The sequence below is a fragment of the Paramormyrops kingsleyae genome, chromosome 25, assembly GCF_048594095.1.
Source record: "Paramormyrops kingsleyae isolate MSU_618 chromosome 25, PKINGS_0.4, whole genome shotgun sequence".
Taxonomy (NCBI): domain Eukaryota; kingdom Metazoa; phylum Chordata; class Actinopteri; order Osteoglossiformes; family Mormyridae; genus Paramormyrops; species Paramormyrops kingsleyae.
This window is the reverse complement of record NC_132821.1, coordinates 23,876,409-23,896,265: the sequence shown is the minus strand read 5'-3', so window position 1 is coordinate 23,896,265 and position 19,857 is coordinate 23,876,409. Positions and strand designations below refer to the sequence as shown.

At 48.6% G+C, this 19,857-nt stretch overlaps 1 protein-coding gene across 4 annotated transcripts; it reads right to left on the bottom strand.

Annotated features, from left to right (window-relative positions):
- Window positions 1–62: 62 nt before the first annotated feature.
- On the bottom strand, window positions 63–18,813 carry herc3 (HECT and RLD domain containing E3 ubiquitin protein ligase 3). 4 transcript variants are annotated; one of them, XM_072707192.1, is made up of 27 exons: window positions 18,739–18,813; window positions 15,202–15,493; window positions 13,833–13,992; window positions 13,666–13,742; window positions 13,362–13,583; window positions 12,990–13,081; window positions 12,634–12,764; window positions 12,124–12,275; window positions 11,600–11,673; window positions 10,739–10,863; window positions 10,540–10,599; window positions 9,529–9,640; window positions 9,447–9,461; window positions 9,141–9,215; window positions 8,340–8,529; window positions 8,059–8,222; window positions 7,845–7,958; window positions 7,449–7,472; window positions 7,280–7,369; window positions 6,950–7,120; window positions 6,391–6,534; window positions 5,886–6,052; window positions 4,655–4,721; window positions 4,340–4,422; window positions 2,916–3,099; window positions 2,206–2,308; window positions 63–1,948 (listed from the first exon to the last, which is right to left on the bottom strand). In XM_072707192.1, exons 2-27 carry the CDS (start codon window positions 15,422–15,424, stop codon window positions 1,740–1,742), a joined length of 3,228 nt encoding a protein of 1,075 aa, XP_072563293.1. In that variant the 5' UTR covers window positions 15,425–15,493; window positions 18,739–18,813; the 3' UTR covers window positions 63–1,739. The 4 variants fall into 4 exon arrangements, with proteins under 4 accessions (XP_072563293.1, XP_072563294.1, XP_072563295.1 ...); XM_072707193.1 differs by lacking the exon at window positions 9,447–9,461 and adding an exon at window positions 9,406–9,420; XM_072707194.1 differs by lacking the exons at window positions 9,141–9,215; window positions 9,447–9,461 and adding an exon at window positions 9,406–9,420.
- Between the last annotated feature and the right edge of the window lie 1,044 nt (window positions 18,814–19,857).

Sequence of the window (19,857 nt, the reverse complement as noted above, 5' to 3'; positions counted from 1 at the left end):
CGGCGGGCAGCGGCAGACCAACGTGTCTTAACTACGGTTTGTTGCAAAAAAAAAAAAAGCCCTTCATGTTCACAATTCATTTTATTTTTATGAAACCAGCATATTTGGCCTAAAATAAACATAAAAATCCAAGCCTTGGAATCAGGTGCAATCTGTGGAAAAAGGGGTTTTAAAGAAAATATTTCATTCAGAAGGTATAAAATTAAATATTTCATAAAATCCATGACTAGCCATTCACAAGCCCTTGTTTGCACACTGACAAACCCCCCCGCCCCCCCCCCCCCAAAAAAAAAAAAAACCTTTGCTGTAATGCACAACACTACACGACTCGTAACATTCTCAGGAGGCAGAACAGGGTGTAAATATTCACTAATACCTACCAGTAGCTGCTGTGCCAAACAGATATACAGCAATAGAGCATTTCCTTCACTATATGGAACACGTTTTTGCACCTACATCAATCAAACCACCAGCAATGCCAAACCGAAAAAAGAGGCTGTGTGTACAAGCATGATTGTGTAGGTATATTTAGTAACTGCACCATTTTATATATATATAATGGATATATTCACAGTCCCAGAGGACAAGGGGAGGAGTGCGCTGGAACCCCAGCTCACCGAACATTGCAAAGATTTCGCCGATATGTCCTGACGGCGGTACGGTCCTGGTGCCGTTATTTATTGCTTTTGAATGTGAGGATATAGCTTCACTCCATCCCCAATTCTTGTTCAGCCAAAGTGGAAAGGATAGTCATGTGATATATATATTTTTTTAAAAACAGTACAGAACATAGGACATTCATTCCTGGGAGCAAAAAGCTATTAGTCATATTTAATATTATGGCTACTCTGTTTTTCAGGTCATAAGATTTAATATTCAGAGCAAAAGGAGAAACTGCAAAAAAAAAAAAAAAAAAAACACAGCAGTCCAACAAACAGCATTTCTCCAACTCTGAAAGCATTTATCTTACGAAGGTGACCCCTTTTTATTAGGAGAGAAGGGCAGGGTGACGTTATTAAAATACTCACCATTGCTGTGAGCAGACCCCGCTCACTGAATGCTCTCGCTGACATGCATGCGCGCGCGCACACACACACACAGACAGACACACAATGCTCACACGATACTTGTTCACTAGAAATGCCTCGAGTCCAGAAGACTCCGCAAGTAAAAATGAAGTTGAGGCAGGATGCGCGGGTCACAGGCCCGACCGTCGCATATGCAGCGGGAGCCGGTGCCGGGAGGGGAAAGGCGGCCAGAACGCGATGTGCCGGGATTGTAAGGCGGGCCGGCGTTCCGTAGCCTGGAGGATTAACTGTGTGTCACGGCGGCGCTGGGTGGAGACCAGGGGGAGGGAAAGACGGTAGGGCAGCACCGCGGGGGGAGAGTCGCCCGCTTGGTGACGACAGTCTGGAAAAAACAGCCGTGAACCCCGAGCCGCTCGTCATCGAGCAGGAACGAGGGAGCAACAAGAGTACACCAACAGGCTTGAGTCCACACACCTTCAGGGTGCACGAGGAAAACCGAAAGAGGAAAATCAATCCGTCGTCCTCGTGGTAAAGGGAGAAGGAACAGCTCAAGTCACCTGAAGACCTACATCCCACATCTTAATCTTCCTTGGGCCTGCTTCTAATTGTTCTTCCAGTAAACAATTGATAGACCCCACCCTAAAACAGAGTGATAAAGTGCAGCGGCAGTAAGGATGGTAGGTTTGGAGGGGGGGCGGGAGGGGGGGGGTGTCACACCAGGCTGAAGCCCTCGTACTGCTCCACGGCCTGCGTGAGGCGCTGGCGCAGCGTGTCTTTGGTCTGGTAGCGGGGCATGTCCAGCAGGTTGTAGCAGGTATGGGCCACGGGCAGGTGGTCCTCCTCGGCCGCCGTGGACTGGATGACGATCCGCAGGCTCTGCATGCCGTAGATGGGGATGCGGTCGCTGCCCGTCAGGAACACTAGGGAGGCGACACAAACCCTCTCAGATTAAACAAAACAAAAAAGACACAAACCAAAACTCAGCAGAATGAGGCTGGTTTTCTGTGCCAGCTGTTAACATCTGCTCTATTTAACCACAGAGTTGAACAACTAAATGGACCTCGACACCGTAACACGGAGCAGGCACATGAATCGAGTCTAGCTGCTTAGCGTTTATTCTCGAAATGTAAAGGGACACAAAAATGAGGTGCAATGCATCTGACTGACAGGTACTTACATAAAAACTGTTTCTTCTTTTCCAGAGAAAATTCGTGAAAGACCTCCCAGAACATTCTCACTGTAGGGTGCGACGCCGAATACTCCCCTCGGTAAGTAGCATTCTGGGGGGGGAAACACCAACGACATTAATGAGAGAGACTGTATCGCTCTCGAGGCTGTTTTTCATGGGGCCTGAATCCGCCACAGCATCGCTCTACATGCAGCACACGTTTCCCCAAGGCTGCGAGTCAATGAAAGTTTGGCTCTGTCATTAGACTCCGAGTCGGCCGCGCCCTGCCGGAATCTTTAGCAATCAAGAGCAAACATGGTCCCACGTGTCGGCGGTGAGGGACCCGGATCTGGTGGAGGTTGCTGGGAAAACATCTTCCCAGCAGAAGCCTGGAGTGAACAAACAGGCACAGAGCTCACAGTCACCACGCCGCAACCTCGGCAAAGAGAGAGTCGGGAATCTCTCCATCGTTTCAAGGAACAGAGACCTCCATCTCTTGTCTGGTGAGCAACCTACAACCACACAGCTGAACCAAACTTTACATGTCTGAAAGTCAGCACTCCTACTAATACACGATTAGTTCTCATAGTTAGCAGAATGGCTAATGCCCAATAAATGCTATAGATTAGGCAGCAGCAGACGTCCATGTGCATTTCTGGCTCAGCCGAAGCTAACTAGCATAGCATCCATCATGGCGGTGCGTGAGGCCCGGCTCTGACCTTCTCCATCTCCTCCCAGTCGTAGTTGTTGTTGCCCACCACCATGGCCATGAGCTCCGAGGGCTGGAACAGCGAGAGCACCTTGCCCCCGCACACTTTAAGGAAGCCGCTGGAAAAGGCGCTATACAGCTCCTTCACAGAGTCGTCGAAGACGTAGCACAAGTAGGCCCTGACGAACTCCTCCCTGAAAGAGAGTGGTGCACAGTGATGTCCAGTGGGCTTTTAAATCCTGCTGAAGGCTTCAGGCTCCCTTCTCAGGAGTTCATGCTGTTGTACGTCCAAGTCAGGCTTCAGACTCCTGGTTACACAAACTGTATGCACAGGCCAAGCACAAAGCAAACACTGGGAATGGCCCACCAAATAATAATAATAACAATTATCATTCATACGGTAAAAATCAAACACTCCCCCACCCCCAACTCCTCGCAGGATCAGCCCCCCTTCCTGAAGCACACTGTGATGTGATGACAATGACAACAAAAACCAGAGAAAACCTTCACGGACAAACGTTATTCTTTCCGGGAGAAAAACAGTAACGCAAAATAAACATTCAGGCTCCTCTTTCGGAGCCTGGAGTTTTCCGTAAGCGGAGCATCAGCGTGATGTACGCTGGAAGGGGGCCAGACATCTGCCTTGCTCCGTCACCGCGTACATGATCCTCCCCCCGCCCCACCCAGACCACATAACCTAACCCGAGGAGCACTGCGGGACTCAGCGGGCGCCGCACCCCCCACCTGGGTCCTCACCCCGTGCAGGAATCTGTCCCGGCGGCAGGAAACACACCCCGACCACTGGTACAGCTTGCTCCTCTGTGCCAAAAAGGGCCCGAACTGCACGGACTTCGAAATAGGAAACGGGCATGGCCCACCGGCGGGGCGCGCCCCCCACCCTCCGGAAAGCGAGCCCCTTGAGACCAGGCCGCTGGTCAGACTCGGATCTGGCTATCAACTGCTCAGCCAATGCTTTTGTTTGCCGAATGCAGGTCTTTCCTCCCCAAAGTCGACAGGCTGCATTTAAAATGGCCGATTTGTAAATCTGCCAGTAAACAAAGGCCTTCGCCTTGGCAGGACTCGCGTTTTCTGGGTCGCTGCCTGTGGATCTGGTTCCCAAGCCAAGGCAGACTGTAAAAATCAACACGAGTATTTTTGCACTTTTTTTTTTTTTTTTTTAAACAGTCCCCATCTGTCTACAAGGCGCCTAAAGATGCAAAAATCCTCTTTGTATTTCAACAGATCTTTGAAGGCCCTACATCCATTCAATTCAAGTAGTACACAACTGCAATAACTTAGTGGATGGAGGAAAAGAATATACACATACACATTTAAAAAAATAAAAATAAAAAAAAAAACCCAGAGGCAGATGTAGGTATGTTTGGATGGTGACAGCGCCTCCTACTGGTTAGGAAAGGGGAGTGTGGAACAGACCTGTTGGACTTCTGCACCACAATGTCTTCTCCCCCAGGAAGTAGCTCCTTCACCTCAGTCAGGCCATAGTGCTCCCTCGTGATCTGAGGGGGGAGATGATGGTGGTCACTCAGTGCAATGGGAGCTATTTTCTGGGGGGGGGGGGGGGGGCGCTGTCTGGCGTTTGAGTCACAGTTAAGACACAGATCCTCACGATTACATCGAAATAGACGTGACAGATTCCAGTGCTAAGAAGGACTGCTGAGGCATGAATACAGATCAGTGGTTTGTGGTTAGAACACCAGGTCCCCCAACACCCCTCCTCAACCCACTTACTGCGAAGTTGAGGCAGAAGGTGTCCTCGATATCATCCCCCTCGTAATCGAGAAGCTGTTGCAGACTCCTGCCGGACAGACACATGGGTAAACCCTGAAGTAAGGGCATTCCGGCAGAGAACAAAGAATCACAAAGATCCGCAGCTGCCCAGGGCCTATCAGGGCTCAGTCCAGCCTGCTCTTCCCATCAAGTGGGCTCCATCGCAGCGAGTGATGAGTCATCAGATTTCTTGGGGGATATGCCAGTTTCAGAATGATTGCTGAACCAGGCCTGCATAGTACAAGAGCTATAGTGACACCACCAGGCCACAAGGGGGCACTTCATGAGATGTCAAGGGGCTCTATTACAGATTTCACAGATCTAATGCACAGTGGGTGGGGGGGTTGGGGTGTAGGTATGTGTGCTTATTAATAACGTGGTTCGAGCTGATGATGGCAAACGGCCACACGGGCAGCGGGCGACTGCCTCCGGAACTGAACACAGGAAGTGTCGAGATATCTCGATTAGCATCCCATTCCTGGAGGGGCTTATGGGGAAGGCAATCAAAGTGCCCCCCGGGGGCACAGCGTTATTAAACCCCGAAAATACCTTTCGCCAAGTTCTATTATTTTGAATAGGAAGTTGCAAAGGATCCACTACAAAGTCTAACGTTTGTTTTTTCAGCTACAGAAATATAAATCACATTAGAATAAAGTGGCTGACTGTGGCTCAGAGCCACATATGGGCAGGGCCTACCCACAATGCATTGCTTCCCTTTGACTACACTACTCAACATAAGAACAGATCATTGCATCAGCAGCCACCAATTAATCACTGCCTTGTAATGGATACAGGCAGTTACATGCTACTAAAAAGGAAGATTACTAAAAAAAAATGCAGTCTTGGACTAAAATGTCTCATGTTTCCTACTAAGAAGAAATTTATTTGCCTATAATAGTATCTGAAGCAGATTCCAAACATAGTATCAGTACAAGTGACATATTGGCCTGAATCACTACCAGACTACACGAGCAAACATATTCAGTTCAGTTTCACAATATTATTTGTGTAGCGCATTTTCAGATTACATTGTCTCACGGCAATTTATTTTATCCCTGCCCAAAGCCCCTAGAGAACAAACCAGAAGCAGTAAGAGCTCCAGTGACACCACCAGGCCACAAGGGGGCGCTTCATGAGACATCAGTGGGCTCTATTAACTAGCTCCAGGTGGTCACCTGACCACCACACATACCGGCCCTCTGTTGGTGACAGCTCCTTCAGGTCCTCCAGCGTGGGAGCCACGTCCAGAAGCTTCTTGTAGAGCACCAGGGGAAAGTGCAGGTCCACCACCGTGGAGTTATAGATGGCCAGGCCGCAGACAATGCCAATCAGGTGGAACCAATTATGCTCTACAAAGCACTGTGGGAAGGGTTCAAAAGGATGTCTCAAAGGGATACAGGAGAACTGGTAGACAGATACAGCTTCAATGGGACGGTCAGATCTGGAGGAATATCGTGTCCGAATTTAGGAAAACGGTCAAGAAGAACCAGAAAATTTAGTCTACAGGATGCAGCTAAATATGATCCAGCATGGAGCTGTGAGATTATTACATTGATAAAACTTTCAAAACATTAAACCAGAACTTTGATTAATTGTGTGGCGTCAACAAAAATATCCAGTATGAGGGTTTTCACAAAGCCAAGAACGACACTGGGTGTTCCCTCTGGAGGCCTGGCCGGCCGTCACCACAGACTCACTTTGTCGGAGAACCAGAGCAGGTTGGACTCGGAGTGCTGGGTGAACATGCCGTACACGGGGTCCATCAGCTCCTTCAGCAGCAGCAGGAAGAACTCCTTGGTTACTCCGCCGGCATCCACGGCCTCCTCACCATCGAAAATAACCTGCGGGAGCCACGGGCACCGTCAGACAGGCGTCCCCACAAAGCCCTAGTCGACAGGCTCCATCGAAGCCTTGGAGGAACCAACGGGATTTGACAACTGATAGTTTTCAAAACCTCAGTACTCCCATAACAGCCCAAAAGCAGCCATTTCTACAGCTGGGCGACTTCTTCCAAAAGAGTGTCTAGTGAGCCGGAACATTTCTGTAGTGGGTCCAGCATTGGTCTGTAGTGGGTCCAGCATTGCCTCCAACTCCCGGATTTCAAAACCTGACTCTTTAAAAACAAACCCCCACGCCCACCACCCATCAGCTCTTATGAGAATAAGTGAAAGCCAAGAGCTGTCTCATTTTCCCTGGCACGCATCGATCCACCCGCACCAGACGGCGCAGTAGAGGAAGGGAAGCGCCCTGACCAACCTTGAGCGGTTTCTTGAGGTCGACGTCGGAATAGAGGGCGAGCTCACGCAGGGCGTCGCTGACCAGGTGCCCACGGCGCACGTGCAGCACCAGGAAGGGGTTCCGCGCCAGCAGCGGCTCCAGCGTCAGCAGCATAAAAACATTGTGCAGGTTGGCGCCGCTCACCGCCATCTGGACCCACGGAGGCAGCACCGGTGAGGCCCAAAGCCATTGGACGTTATTCACCCCCAAGACCCCACCCATAAACCCATCCAACCAATCATGTTGTCCGTCTGTGCCTATTCAAAACCCCTTATCCAATCAAGGTCCCAGAAAGGGCGAGCGGCTTGCCTGCATCTGCAGCTCGGCGTCCGTCTGTAGCATAGTTGTCTTGGCTTGTGCGTTCAGGATGAATGGGTAGGCACACAACGTCACTGAGCTCTGCAACAACAAGCCTTTGTTGACACTTCTGTTTTTTTTAAGCTGTTACATTTATGGCACATCTTGTTCCCTATCTTACCTGTACGGCTGGTGACGTCATTTTCTGTTTTAAACAAACAAAAAAATATATATATATGAGTTGCATACTTTCATTCAGTGAAAATAATTCATTTGCCCTTCAGCCCACTTTCAGATGGGAACAAAGACTTTGAGGTGCTGCTTCCTACTCTGGACAGATACTGGCTGGAGCAATACGTCTCTGTGGGCCCCCAACACGATGCCTACAAAACAGCATGAAGCACAGCCTCATCCCAGACAAGCTTGCCTGCCAAAATTCAGTGGAGACGTCAGCAGCTACTTGATGCGTTATCCCTCCTTCTGTAGGGCGCTTCGGCCCGGAATCCTAGGAGCCCGCCAAATTCTACAGCATGGATGGTATCTATGACTGATCACACCGAAGGCCGCCAAGACTTACCATTTCTGGTTTACTCAGAAACCACTTGAGGTAGTCTTCCTGGATGTCCACTAGACTCGTAATGTCAGGGATATAGAATCGATTGTACTCCACGTGCTGGGCTTTCAGGTTCACCTGGAACACAAGGTTCACTTCAGGATTTCATTCATGTAGAGCCAAGAGTAGAGGCTGAATTTTACGGACTAGAGATCTCACGCTGGCGTCCCTCCCGGACCTTGTGCAACTTCTCCAGCAGCCTCAGTGTGGCGCTAATGTAGCTTTCCAGGAACACCGGGATCAGGAGCGATTTGCCACCCGTCAGGAGGTAAACCACCGTGCTTTTGTACATCTCCAGCAGGCGTGAGAATACGCTGCAGTCAACCAGGGACCACCAGTTATCTATAAGACAGGCAAGGTTGGGGTTCTTAATGTATCTATAAGGAAGTAACTAAGATTGTGACGCATGGAATAACCCAAGACTGTTTCTGGACACTGACATGTGAAGGCAAGGCATACCGAGGACTTTACTGGGATTTGCATCCAGCCGTAATATCGCCATGGCCAGAGGAATGGTCAGCGTGATGTAATATTTGGAGTCCTGGAGCACAGGGCATTCGGAAAGAATCAGATAGATCCGCATGGCCTCCACGTCCGGCGGAGAGCACGGCAGCTGAGGGATCAGGAAGCTCTCGAAGCTCTTGGTGGCCTGAATGGGACAGCACAGGAACCGGTGTCATTGCTGGGGTCTCATCACATTTATGCCTAGAAGATATTGGGACTATTGGGAGAACAACATAACTGCAGTATCTTTCCTAAACAAAATCAAGTTGGACATCCATTAATGACAGTGTCTTCAGACAGAGGCTAACAGAATAATAACAGACACATTGGACAGCAAATGGTAGGGTGTGGTCTATACACCACTGTTCCCAAGACTCCCAGAACATAAAAGGGAACATTGACTTTACTTTGGTTCTATCTATGTGCAGATTCAGAACACATGAGTCATTGTAATGGCTGTTCTGCATTAAAAGCCCAGAAAAGGGACAAGCCCAGTCAAACCGCAGCACCGTTTGGCCGCGAGTTAATCCTTCTGCGAGCTGAACTCTGCAGTCCAATTCTGCATGCGTGGGAGCAATTTAGAGCCAAAGCAGACAGCTAGTGGAGCTGATGGAGCAGGTACTTAAATGGCGGCACTAGGTCATCCATCAGAACTATGCATACTGGAAATGACTCCGTTTTGGAAGATCTGATGCATCAGCAAATGGAGGGGAAAAAAAAATTGGTGGCAGATGTTTCCAGCTGCATTTGACTTGCCTGGAGACTCCCCAGGTCTGGGTGTGAGGGAGGCCTGCCAAACAGACAGAGGAGACGTACCTGCACTAGGGAGGCCTGCCAAACAGACAGAGGAGACGTACCTGCTCTAGGGAGGCCTGCCAAACAGACAGAGGAGACGTACCTGCTCTAGGGAGGCCTGCCAAACAGACAGAGGAGACGTACCTGCTCTAGGGAGGCCTGCCAAAGAGACAGAGGAGACGTACCTGCTCTAGGGAGGCCTGCCAAACAGACAGAGGAGACGTACCTGGTCTAGGGAGGCCTGCCAAACAGACAGAGGAGACGTACCTGGTCTAGGGAGGCCTGCCAAACAGACAGAGGAGATGTACCTGCTCTAGGGAGGCCTGCCAAACAGACAGAGACGACATACCTGCTCCAGCAGCCTGGAAAACGCTGGCTTCATGAGCATCTCAAAGAACAGCCTGACCGAGGTCAGATCAATGCCGGGGACCTTTGGATTGGTCTTGAAGTGTCCATCGTCACTGGAGGGTGAGAAACGGAGTCTGTCATTACAATTACTGTGGGGGGGGGGGGATGGCTTGGAAAGTAACAGGGTAACTCTCTAGACAGTTCAAAGAGATTCAAAGGGAACCACCTCACACTCTTTTCAGTCAAATTAGTGTTGAAAAAGGAAGAAACTCTGACCGAACATGTAAGGAGTTCTCTAGTCCATAAGGTCATACTGATCAGGAGGTCCTCATATCCCCCTGTGATGAGCTGCAGCAGAGCCTAACAATGACCGAAGGGTATGAAGGACAAACACCATTCACAGAATGTTCCAGAGGCTGCTGATAGCTCTCTTAGGTAGCCACAATTCATCATGCAAATACGGCCCGTTTATCAGTTTCTTGAATATGAGCACTATTACCGTGCCAAGGCCAGCACCCTACCAGTCCTGCAGAACTTAAAGATCTTATTTGCATTGTCACGGAAATAAACAGAACCTGGCCAGTAAAATATACTTATTAAATTAATATTGTGTTTAATGTAATTTGGTCTTTGATTATCATCATATGCGAGCTCATTGGCTCATTGCCTCACACCTCTAAGGGGGGACCAGACCATTGGCTATTCTTAATCAATTTTAATATGCTAATTAAAAGTGTCTACTTTGGTACTTTTAGATATCAGCCACTTTTGGCACTTTTGACATATATTGTGCTGTCAAATATTTTTTTATGGGGGCAGCAGTAATCTCAAAAGAAATTTCAACAAAACAACTTCCTTAAAGAACATGAAAAAGTAAGCAAATGGACCCTCAACAACATTCAGGCAACGGCATTCAAACTCCAAGATCCACCAAACGACCATTTAAACCAGTAGAGACGAAACCAAAGAAAAACAAAAACAAACAATGGCTATGAGCCACTGCAATTCTGACCTCTGGTCCAGGAAACTGGCATTCCAGCAAGCAGCTGAAGAAAGGAGAAGAATGATGTCGCTAGAAAGTAAATATGAGAACATTACTGCATGCGAGAGAAGTGGAACAAACTTCATTGTCTTACAGAGAAAGTCGACAGCAGCAGAATGATGCTGCAGCGTTACGAGTCAAAGCTTCATAACGTAGGTGAAATGTTTACTTGGTGATACTGGAGTCCGTGCTGTCCACCAGTTTTGTCCTCCACGCGTTTAGGCTTTCGTGATTAATGATCGAGATGCTTTTGGTGGCGTTGATAACACGATAGTCCTCGGGGGGCACACAGCTCTGTGGGGAAGAGAGGAGCGGGGGCGTGATGTGCTGATGGAGCGAGAACTGTACGCAGCTGCACTATGACAGACCGGTGTCGGCATCGCCAGCGAGGACGTAATTAGAACGCTCCCAGCATTCACGGTGTGGCTGACAGCTAGCCACAAAAAACACAGAACGTCTTAACAGAAACACAGCCCCAGAAAACATCAGATCGACCGTGGAACAACCTAAAAAAGGCCTGCCTTGCAATTCCATGTATCGATAGTGTCTGCAGCCTTACTGCTTGAATGACAGCACCACCTTGTGATGTAGATGTGCAACTGCACTCAAATTCCACCAGCCCAGCAACCTCAAGGACCAAACAGCCACGGATCTACGATTAGGCAGGAATCTACTTCAATCACAGCTTGCCTTTCTATCCACACTCCTCCGTTTTACCATACGATGGACCATATTCATTCCTGCTTTTCGTTTGCATCACAGAACGCAGGAACTTCAAACCCCATGCAGATCTTAGCTTAGAATTAATGTGTGATTGGCTTCCATCTACCACTGGTTCAGCCCGTGATTCTGGGCTAAATCCAGCTCCCCACCACCAGTACGTTTCTGCCCCACGTCTAAACGCTCTGCTCACACTCGCCATCCCAAAGGCTGCACGCCCGACAGCTCCTACAAACAGGGTGCCACTGGAATGTCACCAAACCAGAGAACAGCACAGTGTGTTCCGGCACATTCTGCCAGTGAAACTTACCTCCTGGTTGGAGTACAATAAAAAGTTATGGTCTCCTCCACAATGAATTTTGAAAACGGCATAAATTCCAGACTCTGCAGAAAGAAACAGGTGGTCAGCAAAGTATATTCTAACGCATATCACACTCGAATCGTACTGAGCAAATAAAATTTCAAACACGTGACTTTTTTTGAAGAAACAGATTAAACCCCTTGTGCCGGTTCTCACTCAACGAGAGACTTGTCTCAACATACGAAAGCACACCCAAAAAAATTAAAAATCATATGCTTTTCATCCATACACAGAGCCTCCATTCTGTCAACGGTCCAACAATAATAGAAAATTCCTGGAGATGTTGGCGAAAGAGCTGGGCCCGGGAATCCGGAATTCAGGCGAGGATGGTGACGGGCATATATTTTGACATTGAAACCGAGGGCCCCCGCATGTAATGGGTTGGAAACAAACCAGACTGTCTACATCTCTGCTTATTGGCCGCACCCAACATCTATCCCAACATAAAACGAGGAAAACAGTGCAACGGTCACCTGTCGTGGGGGATCCCCTATGGAAGAGACTGCTTTTAATGGGCAGCGGGCTGCTGGTGTTGGCCCTGGTTCCTGTGCCCAGCTGGCCCTTGGCGTTGCAGCCGAATGCGTAGACCACGCCAGAAGAAGGCACGAAAGCCAGGGTGTGGTGTCTGGAACGGAACACAGATGACAGCCGGAGATGACAAACATGGCAGCGCCAAGCTAAAACAACCGGGTAATCAAGCTGCCAACGCAGACCCATGCAAACAGGGAAGTGGCAAGAGATTTCGTGCTCAAGAGTTTGCCGTGCTGTAGTGCTTTGTGATAGTGGCTGCATTAGAAACCTTCCCAGCTTTCTCAGGACCCGGCTAGCGTTAGTGAAGTAGCCGGTGTGATGAAGTAGGGTTGCGGTTAATTGGGGGTTCACGTTTCGTATACATAATACGAAAAACGTCCTTCAAAACAGAGCAGAGGACGGGCGGCAGACATGGCAGCGATGTGTGCCCGGCGCGGTCAGCTGTCACGCACCTTCCGCAGGCGATCTGCGACACCTCGCTTCCCATCAGCTCCAGGACCCGTCTGGGGAGGACCTCATTGTTGGTGGAGTCGTGGCCCAGCTGCCCTTGCGAGCCATCCCCAAAAGTAAAAAGGCCCCCATCCTGTTGAGGAGGGGCCAGCGGTTCATGTATAATCTTTGGCAGAGCTCCGTCAAGGCAGTTACGAAAGCACGGGCTGCTAAGCCCAAATGGGACGAAGACAGACCACAGGCCCGAACCTCAACAAAGCTTTGCGAACATGTGATGCACAGGAACTTCACCAGTGAGCAAACTGAGAAAACAACACCACGAGCTGACATCACGCTAACGAGAGCGTGGGTGGCGTACCTTCGTCAAGGCGGCCGTGTGCTCATCTCCGCAGCTGATGAACACCACCTTCTGCGACCGCAGGAATTTGATATGACAGGGAACGGCGCGGTCTTGGAAATGATCGCGGGAAACACAAAGCCACATGTTCATCTTAGCATGAAAGCACACAGAGGTACTATGACTGTACAAACAAGGAACTTGATCTGGGAATATTTTTACTAAGAATATGAGGCGATTCGAGTTTGGTGCACATGGCACCAATGGATGTGAACTACCAACCTTCCAGTCTTTAATCTGTACACTAAACTACCACTATCTGGTAAGAGTAGCCTTATGGCTTTATCGTAACATTTTCTTGGCGTGTGTAATGTTAACCCTAATCCTACATACCTTGTTCATCATTGAGTCCCAGCTGTCCGGCGTTGTTCCTGCCCCAGCCAAAGACGGCCCCAGAGAGGGACAGGGCAAAACTGTGGTCCCCCCCAGCAGCAACGTGGGCCAGGGGGATGCCCGACAGCGACTTGAGGGGCGATGGCGATGGCGTGCTTGGGTGAGCCTTTCCCAAACCCAGTTGACCACTGGAATTCTGACCCCACGTAAAGAGTTGGCCGTCTGAGCAGGAATGGGGTCAAAAGTCAGCTTCGACAAAGTGCCGTCATTTAGGAACGGAGAAAGCTGTCCTTTAGGTCATTACCTTTAGAAAGTGCAATGCAGTGGTGGTTGCCACACATGATCTGGGAGATGCGATGTTCACACAACTTCCTGACCAACCTAGGTGACCAAAGGAAGAGAGAGACCCAGGGGGTCAAACGTCTCGCCTCATGCCATCCATCTGTGAGTGGGTGCAGGACACGGACCCACCTGGGGATTCTGACGGCCTCCTCCGTAGTGCCCAGGCCCAGCTGGCCCCCGCCACCCGCCCCCCAGGCGAACACCTGGCCCTGGTCGTTTACGGCGACCGAGTGGGAGCGCCCACAGGACACCGCGGCGATCTTCTGTGCATCCAGAGCCCCGACCAGCTCTGAAAAGCGGGCAGGGGCGGGGCGTCAGTGCCGTGAAACCATCACCAAGTCCCCACATATGCACACCAGCAGGGGGCATCACAGCTCACTCAGGTCTGACATAGCACATATACACTCAGACATACACTATATGGTAGGGATGGAAACAAGTCATTCCTTGGCAAGTTCAAGTCAAGTCCGAGTCTAAACATTGCTGTCAAGTCACAAGTTAAATCAAATTTGTGACTCGAGTCCAAGTCGAGTTGTGAGTCATGTAACTTGAGTCCCTACCTATGTCCGTTTTGTTTTTACCTTGCTGCAGCAAAAACCCGCCACAGTATGTCACAGGATATGTTCTTTAAAGGCAGAGACAGGTTGAAAGACTGTCTACTCAACGGTTATCCTCACACAGTTTTTATGTCCATGAATAGGCAGGGAGTGATGCATCTTTCCAACAAACTCTCTCAGGAGACTGTGCATTCAGCCAGTTGAAAACGCAGAAAGCAGAGAACTAATATACACAGATATTATAAAATTAGCGATATGATATACAGAGGGGGGACTATAACCTCAAGTCTTCGAGTCATAGTCTCGAAGTCTGGTCCAAGTCTCAAGTCACTGCACTCAATTCCAAGTCGAGTCCAAGTCTTTCCATCAATTTTGCCGAGTCTAGTCAAAAGTCATCAAATTTATGATTTGAGTCCGACTCAAGTGCAAGATCTCTCCGAGTCGTGAGAGGACAGTGGAACATCCCACAGTACCCCCACGATATCCCAGAGTACCATGGGGTCAGCAAACATGGTCACATCCCCAGGGAAGGTGCAATGAACCAATGCTACCATCCAGGCATAGGTACACAGATTACAGCTGCAGTTAAGACCAGCTCCCCAGTTTGACTATGTACATAAAACAGATCCTGCATGGTGGCATTGGCAAGAAAGGAAGGTGCAAATGCAGGGAAACTACCCCTGGCAGCTTTTACTTGGTCTTAGACACACATCTCTGCCTTTAACGAAAGCATCCTCAGCCCCACAAAACCTGTCGTTCCACAAATAACTATTCAAGATTCACATGGTTTCTTTATCAGTAGCCTTAAGCAGGTACATTTATTTGGCTGAGGGCCAGGGACACGTCTGGTTTTATTTACATTCGTTTTCCTTGGGCTGCCATTTGCAACTAATCAGCGCCCCGGTGCGGGGAGTGAGGTTTATTTCCGGGGACGGACGTACCTGGGATGTCGCTGGCCTTCCCATGACCCAGCTGGCCGCAGCTGTTTGAGCCGCAGGTGTAGACGCTGCCGTCTTGCAACAGGAACAGCGAGTGGTTCCCTCCGCAGGCCACCTCTCTTAGGCCACGGCCGAAAAAGGCCCGACAGCAGCGTGGCTCGGGAACCATGGGCCCCGAGTCACCCAGGCCCAGCTGGCCGGCCACCGTGCTGCCCCAGCACAGCATGGTCGCTCAGGGCTGGGGAGGCCTTAAGCTTGGACGCCCGGTCCACTCTCTTTAGGGCAGACTGTAGGCCTAAAGGAGGGAGGGAGGAATTACAGCTATATCAGATGACTCATAACTACGTAGAGGGAGAAAATAAAAACTCTCACAACCTGCAAGGAGATTGGTGGGGGGAGCGTAAAAGCACCAAATACTAAAGTTTCTCTTCTGGTTCTCAAGCTCAACAAAGCACTCAGCAGAATGTTGTGAAGGCAGGCTGAGAGGTCACCGCGGCTCCCCTCGAGGTTAATCGTTCATTTCAGCCACAGCTCTGGCTGAGAGTTGTTGCTGTGGGCCAGCCAGCACTGGGCATCTGACCGCAGGCCTCCTGACCGCACACTGGCACGTGATTAGCGGCCACCCTACGCAAATAATTGAGCACGAAACCATACCACATTTAGAATATTTTTTTCTTAAAAAAAAAGCCCCGCGGATTAACCCACAGCTCAAGACACTCTCTGGCTGACCACCACGCAGCAGCTCCGAGCTCCAGTACTGAGATAAGTATGCGGGTAAAGGGCCCAGCACCGCATGGCTGGTGGTTAAATGCTCTGAGCTTAGGCTGAACTTATTTCAGTATCAAACTACCGATATCCATTTCAGAATAGAACAGCCTTTATTGCACAACATACAATGAAATTTTAAAAAGTCCTCTTCCTGATAGGGGAAAATTCAACAAACAACCACAGCAACGACAATCAACTATAAAAAAAAAGTCACGAAAAGCGCATATTTGTTAACTTTCCTGCAGTCACAGAAGGCCATCTTCACCTAGTGTATAAATAAGCCTAACATAACAGTGCAATGCATTTCTGGCAGAGATGTCTGTCAGACTGCCACAGCAGGCAAGGGTCTAGATAGAGCAGAGAAGACCGGTATGTGCTAATTAGAGTTTAAACCACGAAGTCGCAAGCTGTGCAGAAGCACCCTCAACTCCACAGCAAACTAGACTTGCATTCAGGCCACTGCAGAAGGACCTTTGATCTGATCAGGGTTATAACAGCACTGAAAATTTCATTAGACTTAAAATGTCATTTTCTGAGCATTAACCTAGGTAAAAGGTGTTTAAAATGCCCCCGACAGCATACCATTCAGAGGTGGAGAAGCAAACGGTTTCCACAGAACATATTTCAGTGCCGAGTGGGTCAATGAAAGTATGCATTTTCAGTGCAGAGTATCACAGAAGTGGTGGTTCCATATCTCAAACCTTGTGTGAACAGTGTACACTGGGAAATGTCTTTCCACAAAAACTTGGGAGACATGGGTACTAAATACATCTAACATCACAGGGGCATGGGAAGGATAGAAAGCCTCTCTTGAGGCCCAGAACTCCATCATCTGCAATCTGGATTCAACCATCAGCCTTATAATAGGAACCAAGCCCCGCACCGCGCCCCTCTAAACACACACGGTAGGCGCACAACACTGGTCCCTACCGTCCATACCCAAATCTACGCCCTTGGATCTCTCCTACAAAAACGAAAAAAAAAAACTCCGGTCTGTAAGACTACCTTCCGGATCGTTTCTCCTCTCACTCGGAAGCAACCGAAAAAGGGGTAATGTTAAGCTGATTCTTATTCCCGTAATCGATGGGTCAGAATGATAATATTCCACATACGATATGCTTACTAAAAATGTATATAGGTGAAATTGCTAAAATTATACGGAAAAATTTCGGTTGTCTGGGAATCGTATTTTTTGCCATTTAACGATAAAATTTTCGCAAAATTGATGTAATAATTTTAATGAACCCGCCGATTACGTGGTACAGAAACCGTGATGAGAATCACAAAGATAAGCAACTGTACAATTCTCATTGAAGCAGTCGTGCACTGTGTAAAGACAGATAGACAGACCAATATACAAACTAAATAACCTCAGTCTGGTTAAAGATAAGCTGATTTTTGTGGTAAATCGGATCATATTCAAAATGATCCCAAATTGACCACTGCTCATTTCCATCCGATAACTTTCGCCACATTGCAACCCCTGGGTAGGACATCAGCATCTTCAGGGCTGTTTAGCAAGAGAGATGAAATCCACTTTTAAAACGCCACTATTCAGGCAGTGACAAAACGAAAATTAAAAGTTTATGTCTCCTTCCACAACTCTAGCTCGTCGTCATTCGCACTGTAGGTTACATTACATTATACTTCCAGTTTCTTTCTTTCACCAACTGGCGTCTTTAAATCAGCTGATTTTCACTGCTAGTTTTCGTGATGACCACCTTGGATCTGATGCCATCCGGTTCTGTTTCTGTACATAAACCACATTTGAAAACAACAGTTCCTCCAGGGGAGATAACCATGGCTGAACAGCATTTATCACGGGTATATGGGGGTACTCGAAGTTCTCAACACATTAATAAATACTGACAGAACGACAGTTAAAAATACTGATACGAAACAAGTCAGCTTCGTATAAAGCTCCTTATTTTACAAAATTAAAAACACCGTGTATTTCAAAGCACAACGAGTCTATTTTACAGTGCATCCTTGCACATTTTCAGATACGTTTCAGGGATTGTAAACTGAAAGCAACGAATTTAAAATTATGCATGCAAGTAGATACGAAAGAAGGTAATGACAACCAGATCAGCACACAAATAGGGCTCCCGACTAAATAAAGCACGATCTCCCAGTTAGTTATTCATGAGGTAATTAGTCTCTTTAGTCTTTTAGGAAAAATTAAGGCATTTTCCAAGGTAGGTATCCGGCTACCCTCCAAGATAACAGGGGCTTTACGCGGAGACACGGACAGACAGACTAACTAGCCGGCTAACGGTGCCATTTGACAGCAGTAAGTTAACCAAAGTACACTAAAGTAAACTAAACTGGACTGTGGGCGGCCGGGCCGATGCGACGGGCTAACCGGGGGACGCCCGTTTCGTGGCTCTGGCTAACAAGCTAATGCCGTTACCCAGCGCCTGGGAGGCGGACTCGCCACCGGCAGACTCGCCCCTCCAGTGGAAATCCGCCCGTTATAGAGGGGCGGGAGCCACTTAGTCTGTTTTGACCGAAAAAGACCCGCGGGAGTACAGCCGTGCCGACAGGGAACTGGCCGAACACAAGAAGGCGACCGTTTCTAACACGGCGATAACACCCAGGCAGGTCCATCTCCGGGCAGCCCAAAGCTTCTCAGGCGTCGCGGTTCCCCCCTCGTTCCGGGCCAGTTTCCCCAGAGAGAGGCCAAAAGCCACATCAATCCGTAACCAGCTATGGCCTGGGGATAGGATACATAAAGCATTAAAAACGGCAGCGAAATCCTATAGTGCTTACCTGTGCATTTGGACTCCCGGATCGCTGGTCAAGCTCGACGATAACAAGGAAGTAGCGATGCAGATTATCGGCGCGCGTCACTGATCATGTGACATGTCCGTCACAGGTATCCGGCAGAGGTACACGCGGGGCCGGGACAGGGGGGGGGGGCGCCATTGCCGTTCATTATCAGAATCATCATCACAGTCATTGTCATTGTTAATAATCATCATAATAACCACCGTTATTATTATCACTCTATCATCGTCAGCAAAAGGACAACCACCATTATCATCAACACCATAATCATTAATAATAGTTATTTTTATTGGGAGTTTTGGAAAAATATAAGGTCAGGTCAAGTTGGGGGCATGCATTGGTACAGCGCGTTGCGCGGTCCCACCGCACGACGAAACACCTCGGGATCCCGGTTGCAAGAGAGAAGGGGAAATATCCATCCATCCATCCATCCGTTTTCTGGAACCGCTTCCCCTATTCAGGGTCGCAGGAGGTCCGGAGCCTATCCAGGAGGTTACGGGCGCAAGGCAGGGAACAACCCAGAATGGGGGTACCAACGGGCATCGCGGGGGAAATATACTTTAAATTATTATTTTTCATCCATGGTTAAAATGCATATTATAACTTTAATTGATACTTAGTTACTTCTTATCGGCAGTGAAGGACCTAGCCCACTTCCGACAATAAATGATAGATACTGAACAAGAATGTTACAATTACAGTAAACTTGACAAAAGCTCTGGATAATTTTATCTGTATAGCGTTAGTGACGAATCACTGAAACCACTAATAGGACATGCGAGTTGGAAACTGAAGTGTAAGGATTTCTACATCCTGCAGTATGTATGCCTATGGAAGACTTTAAAATCCTAGTAATCCTTTCACAGCTTAGTTCCATTTCAGTTAAGTGCATAATCGAGCTTTTCTTTCTAATATTCATGCTGCTGTAACTGGCTAGCAGTGACCGGCAATGGCAGGTCTAACGCCATGTTATGTCTTTTACGCTGGAGTGTACTTGCGGGCTCGGAGACGAAGCAACGTGTTATCACAATAAACATCAGTTATAGAGCGACACATACTCAGCGTGCATAATTATGGAGCAAACCCTCTAATTCTGCACTA

Bases quoted from the DNA above. Each gene is read 5' to 3' on its own strand.
- herc3 (XM_072707192.1), bottom strand. From the start codon at position 15,424: ATGCTGTGCTGGGGCAGCACGGTGGCCGGCCAGCTGGGCCTGGGTGAC. The intron at 7,959-8,058 runs GTCCGGGAGGGA...CTTGTGTTCCAG, and splicing joins TGCTGGAGAAGTTGCACAAG to GTGAACCTGAAAGCCCAGCA. The intron at 7,121-7,279 runs GCAAGCCGCTCG...CCGTGGGTCCAG, and splicing joins ACGCCGAGCTGCAGATGCAG to ATGGCGGTGAGCGGCGCCAA.